Raw genomic sequence first — 6,354 nt, forward strand, 5'->3', positions numbered from 1 at the left:
TTAGAGGCTGGCTTCGATTTTGATGAGCTCAGCGATGCCATCGTTCATCTCCTTCACAGCCTGGTACTCGGTCAAACCGAGACGGCGCTTATTGGAGATGTCGTAGATGCCGCCTTCGGCCTCGGTGTGCTCGCCACGGGTACCGCGCACCTGTAGATTGTACTTGGCTGCGATCTCCTCGAGCTTGGCCTTGTTTGCCGCAAGTTTCGGCACTTTGATGTGCACCGAAGCACGCACCGTCGTACCCAGATTCGTCGGGCAGAACGTCAGGAAGCCGAAGCGATCGTTGTGCGAGAATGGCAGCCGTTTCTCGATCTCGTTCACCGCTGTCACTAAGCGCCGGTATACCTGGTAAACACGAATTAATTAATACTTGGATATGTCAAGATGGTAATTACATTGTAATGCTAAATTAAATTTGTCAATCAATTACGAGATCCTTTTTAACGAACATTATATCATTTTTACGTAACACTTGCACACTAAAAGTTTCAAAAAACTTTTTAAGCTATTACAAAAAAAATTCAGGATATTTTTTTTTTAAATATTTATGTCATCAATGTTTTTTTAGACATTTATGCTTGCTAAATGTGAACTTATAACTGAAAATTATATTATAGTATAATTTGTTAAATACAATTTGTTAGTGCTCAAACATAATAAAAGGAATAAGGAATAACAGATTTCAATCTATTAGGGAAACAGTGTATCTCCGGTTTTTCATAGGTTGAAATCTGTTATTTATTATTCTTTTTATTATGTTTGAGTCCTGACTTATTTATATTATTGTTTCTAAATACACTATATACTGAAAAATTTTTAAATTACTTATTCTGCTCTCCAAAAACAGATAATTTTCAAGAAAGAGTAACTTCGTAAAAAATGATTACGAGATGATTTTTTTTTTAAAGTTTCTACTTTTGAGATCGATATTTTAGATGACTTTTTACGAATTGTACTGATCTTTTTACAAAGCTACACGGATACAAATGGACGGCCATTAAATCTCGAACTTTTTCTATAAACTTTGCAAAGTTCTATGACGTGAATTAAAAATCGCATACAAATATAATTTACAACTTTTGAAAGAATCTTTAAGTGATATTTATTGATTGTTGTGCGATTTTTTTCGATTGAGTTATTCAACATTAAAGCAAAAAATATCCTTTTTTTTTACTTTAACTGCTCACAGAAGACAAACTCTTAAAAATTGGAAGACAAAATAAGTGATCCCTTAATTTTTTAGCATAGTGTAATTACCTGTCCAAGATCACCACCCATCTGCATAGAGATGATGCGAAGATGGTCTTCTTCGTTGCACCAGACCAGGAAAGTCTTATCGTCGTTATGGAAGATGCCACGTCCGGTGGGCCAGAAACGGCATGCGTTCGCTGCCTGAAGGAAACGATCGCCCTCCTTGAAGAGGAAGTGATCGTCGATCAGCTTCTGCTGCACTTCCTTGCTCATGCCGGTGAGCGGGTAGAAAGTACCCTTCAGTTCTCCGGCGAGGCCTGACAGCGTGCTGGATACCTTCTCTTCCATCTCCTTATACTGCGCCTCCGTCAAACACGGGTTGAACGGATATCCATCTAAGGAGCGGCCGCATCGCACGCGAGTCGACACGATGTATTCACCCTGTTATAAGAGGAAAAAAATATTATCAAGATTTTATAATTATCTACTTATATAATTATTATATACCTAGTTTAAATTACTATTGTAAAATTTAATCGTACTAATATTTTTTATACATGAAAAAATCTGTAATAACAAATAAAATTTGTAGGAAGAACTTACGGTGGGATCGAGATTGCCGAAGTAGTCGACGTCACCAAAGTCCTTGGGCGGATGCTTGTCGGTCTTCTTGAAGCCGCCATGATAGTCGTCGATGATGGGATCGAAGATCTCGGCGAAGACGGTGTACGCCTCGGCATCGGGCGCGTAGATACCGACGCCAGAATCATGATTCTCCAAACCAGATTGAATAACGTCCAAGAGAGTAGAACCAAATGAGGTCTTTCTAGTCTTGAGTTGATCGAAAACCTCTTTGGTCAAATATTTCTTCAGCAGTGATTTGCTGTCGGACTCAGCCAACTTCGCATAGCCGGACTCCAGTTTGTCCAGAACTGCTGCGTCCACCATGTTGTTACTCTTTTTACTGTAACAAAATGTTCAAGAATTATGTCAAAGATGAGAAAATTTTTCATCATAATAATGAAATGAAAGACAGTTTTTTGTAACTCAATTGAAGGAACCAGTCCAATCCGCTCGAGATTCGATTTTTCATTATTTGGTTAACTTGTGGTTTAGACTTCACCTCACGTAACTTGATAATGTAAAAATTGTATTTTTCTAGCTAATTAATCACTAAACTAATAGTTTTGTAGTGGTAATTTTAAAAACAGTTTAGTGATTAACTGTAGATAGAAAAAAAGATGGTAATATAAAAATTTTATATTACCATCAAGTTAAGCCTAATTACAAATTAACTAGCAAATGAAAAACCGAGTCATAGTCTGTCTAATTTTGCTTATTTAAGAACTCGGTAAAATTAATTTGTGCTAGATTTTCCTCATTTAATTTTAAGATTAATTTAGGATTAATTCTCTTAATTTGAAAAATTAATCCTTCAATTGATATTATTTCGCCTTGCTCGTTGTGGTCTCTTTACAGCGTGCAGAACATCAAGAAAATACGCAGAACATTAAGAATGGATGCTGCAAATAAATACGTAGAGCTAGTTGCATTTGTATACTATATTGTTTAATTGCGAGTGCAAAGTATTTTAACATCCGTCGTGTCTCAATACTTGGCGTTAATCCGATTAAATCGGATAATTTTGACTTGAATCATCCACGTGGTGTTCCGTCGATTTTATTCAACGACGCGGCATTGCTTTTATACACATATTCTCTATTTCTTATATACTCGATATCTATACTTCAGGTATGCTTCTAAAGTTCCTTTGGTGCAACGTGTGCCTCATTGTTGATACGCGGTGCACTTGCATCTGCTAACTCTAGGATGCACTGCAAGTTAAAAATTCCACGACGCGAGTAAGCAGTTCATTGTAACACAATATACAATTCTTTTTCTTTAAATTTAAAACATTCCTTTTTTTGAAGCATTAATCTAATCATTTAGTTTAAAAAAAAATTAATTCCTTCAATTTCATTTACGACACGTTAGTCATTTTTTAAAAATGAGAGATCTCGAGAAAGAGAACAGAGAATGACTTGTTCATAAGAGTTTCCCGATGGGGGAATTTGTTTACGCTTCCGACGTTGTGAGAAATGGACGAATAGACTGACAACTCTCGAACGGTCCACCGAATCCGTTCGAAAGGAATGCAATTCGCGGAGTGCATCCTAGGGTCGAATGCCGAATGAGCATACATACGCGTCGTCGTCGTCGTCATCGACGTTCTCGGTTTGTTGGACAGTTTGTTGGACGGTTTGTTGGACATTTTGTTGGTCGTCCGCAGACTCGCATATACCCAGCGACGAGCATACACCGCCCATCGCTCGTCGAAACACGATTATGCGTCGATCGTCGCGTCGATTCGAGAATGAGGAGAGACGAGACGAGACAGTCTAGCTCATGCGAGATCCTCTACGCGGAACACATACGAGGCGGGCATTGATGTCGCGTTAAACCATCGCGCAAAAATCCGCAGACGTCATAAACCCAAGAGACCAGCCTGGCAAGTTTGTTAGACACACAATTAAGGAGAAAAAAAAAGCGGGAACTCAGGAAGTTGCTCATATCGCCATATTCAACTATTCAGATTTTTATCAAGACTTTCGTACGTTAGATGCATTAAATTTTTTTTAAACTTCCTCCTTTTAAATTCTTAAACTCTATATACATATATAAAATTCTCATGTGAATACATTAAGAATAATGGCACACCCAGTATACATTATTACAAATAATAAAGTTACTTAACTTTAAGAAAGTACCTTACTTCAACAGATATAAGGTCTGTTTTTTTCAACTTAATTTTTTATACACGGTTTCTCTTTTCTTTTTTCCACATTTGAGAAAAAAAAAGAGAAAATATGAATATTAAGAAGATATGAGGTGCAAGAAGTTCAGCTAAAAAAGAGAAGAGATCTATACACAAATCGCAATTGAAATTCACCTAGAATAAAACAAAATCTTAATATATCTAAAACCAAATAAGGCTCTTAGAAGAAAAATCAGGAAAAATGAAGAGAAACGGGATAACGGAGCAAAACAGATGAGAAAGAGAGAAAGAGAAGGAGGCGGTCTTTCTCATCCCATTGAAGACTTTCTCACGGATACGTACTCGTCGCCCGACGTGGTATCCTTCGAAGTACATCCGCCCATGTCGCTGCACGACGAGGAGACTACGGCGACAAAGACGACGCCCTTGACGAGCGAGAGTCGAAGATGGATGGAAAGAAAAAAAAGAGAGGCGAAAGATTACGCGATCGAGCAAGAAAATCGGAGATCTCGCTCGATGCTTGAACTGCCCTTAAACGCGAGATCAGTGTCTTCCACGTATTTCTTGGAGCTTGCACACGCGACGATCAGGCAGGACCGTTAGCAAGTTAGGTAAAAACGCACGCTTCCCACGCACGAAACGGCGAGGAAGAGAGAGAGAGAGAGACGCGGGTGTGGACGGAGAATCGTCGTGACGAGTCCTCGAATCACGGGGGGCGATTCCGTCCGTCCTCTCCTGTTGCAATTTTCCAATCGCGCTGCACCTTCCCCACAGTCGTCAGATCGAAGATCCTAATGATGAATCCTGACGAACTATCCTCGGCCCGGGCTCAAACGTCAAGGGCTCGTGGTAGGTCGCGGTGGGTCAAAGGTCGCGGCCGAGAGACCTTTCTCTCGTATTTACTGCCCGTGCGTTTCCTCTTCCTCTTCCTCCTCTCTCTCTCTCTCTCTCTCTCTCTCTCTCTCTCTCTCTCTTTCTCTCTCTTTTGCTGCCCTTCCGGCTGCCGCTGCTGTCGCTGGACACTGCTGCTGCTGCTGCTGCTGCTGCTGGTGCTGCTGCTGGTGCTGCCCTTCCGGCTCCCGCGTGTCTCTCCTCTCCGAAGAACGATCTACTGATGCACGAGGTAGTGGTGCTCCTGTTAGCTCTCGCGTTAATTCCGTCGCGTTACAGCGCTCGCTCGCGACACGCTTCGCGCACCGACACGCCGGCTACTTCCCGGGAACGAGCGCGATTTTCCACGATGGCTTTAGAGAGGGGATGATTCTTTTAACCCCGGTCCAAACGTATGTCTTGGAAACCGAAGTCTGGAGTTTAAGTCTAGTTTATAAGAGAAACGTATAAGGAACGTAGCGTACGATATTCTTGTGAGAAAAAACGAAAACATGGATTCTTTTTACCAAACAATTTGCATTAGACATTCCAAACGTTCCAAATCAATTCGTCAAATTGTAATCGAAACAGAAAAATTTTTGAAAAAGACAATTTAACATCGCCAGTCGAGGGAATCAGAGGTTTCTCATTTTTTAAAGTTACTTCCGTAAATTTAAATGACTTAAATTAAGCGCAGCGAATACGATTCACTGGATAAATTAAACAATTGGACAATTAGATAACGACAAAAAAAATTGCCGGTCACGGAATTAATACGAAAGGGATCAAGGAGACTCTCAGCTCGCGGTCATTATAAAAAAAGGTCACAGGCATTCTCCGGCTCGTAATTTTGTTCAATCGAGCGGGCCTCGTCCCGCTATAATTCAAAGATGGTATAATACGCGTAATTACACACTTTGAACGTGACGAGAGACGCTTCGCCGAGAGCCGGCCGTCGCATCGAGTCGCACGCACTCTAATAGCTCTAACAGGTCTACACTAATGTCGCTTCAACGGACGATGTGCTTGCAAGAGGGGGAGAATTTACCACAGATTTACGGGGGGAGAAAAATTAGCGAACATGGATCAAGCTTGTATCCACTACATCGATCTCACTCCAGTTCCGTAAAATGACGAAACGCAACGCGTCGAGATCCCGGCAGCTCCTGGCGGGTGTAATAAGCAAGGAAATTGTCACGAGGAAAATCTCAGCCGCCGGGGGGTGAAAGGTCTCTCGTCTCGTTCGCGGCGTGTCGAGGAAGTGGGGAACGGGAGAAGGGAACAAACGCCGGATATTGAAAACGCAACGCAACGTGACGAAACGAAACGGAAGCAGCACCACCACCTTTTTCGGAAATTCCTCGACGAGACTCAGTCACGTTTCCCGCGGCAGAGTACCCTTTTCTTTCTCCTCTCTCTTTTTCTCTCGTCCGATTTTCGGCCGGGCGCGCCCTTCAGCTTGTCTCGCGACGCGAATATAAAATATACATATAAATATATATATTATATATATA

General features: G+C 41.1%; 1 protein-coding gene across 2 annotated transcripts in view; it reads right to left on the reverse strand.

Annotated features, from left to right (window-relative positions):
• The window catches only part of Argk1 (Arginine kinase 1), a 22,188-nt gene continuing 15,834 nt past the window's right edge, over positions 1 to 6,354 (reverse strand). Inside the window, exons 1-5 of one of the 2 annotated variants that reach the window (XM_018447315.1) lie at positions 6,186 to 6,309; positions 4,313 to 5,078; positions 1,798 to 2,158; positions 1,261 to 1,635; positions 1 to 348 (exon numbers count right to left, since the gene is read on the reverse strand). In XM_018447315.1, the coding sequence (XP_018302817.1) occupies positions 1 to 348; positions 1,261 to 1,635; positions 1,798 to 2,158; positions 4,313 to 4,353 (1,125 nt within the window). In that variant the 5' untranslated portion in view covers positions 4,354 to 5,078; positions 6,186 to 6,309. Of the gene's footprint in view, positions 349 to 1,260; positions 1,636 to 1,797; positions 2,159 to 4,312; positions 5,079 to 6,185; positions 6,310 to 6,354 lie in introns of those variants that run through there. The other variant, XM_018447316.1, reaches the window with a different exon arrangement.

This window comes from Mycetomoellerius zeteki, unplaced genomic scaffold (assembly GCF_001594055.1).
Source record: "Mycetomoellerius zeteki isolate Tzet28-1 unplaced genomic scaffold, Tzet1.0 scaffold20, whole genome shotgun sequence".
NCBI classification, from domain to species: domain Eukaryota; kingdom Metazoa; phylum Arthropoda; class Insecta; order Hymenoptera; family Formicidae; genus Mycetomoellerius; species Mycetomoellerius zeteki.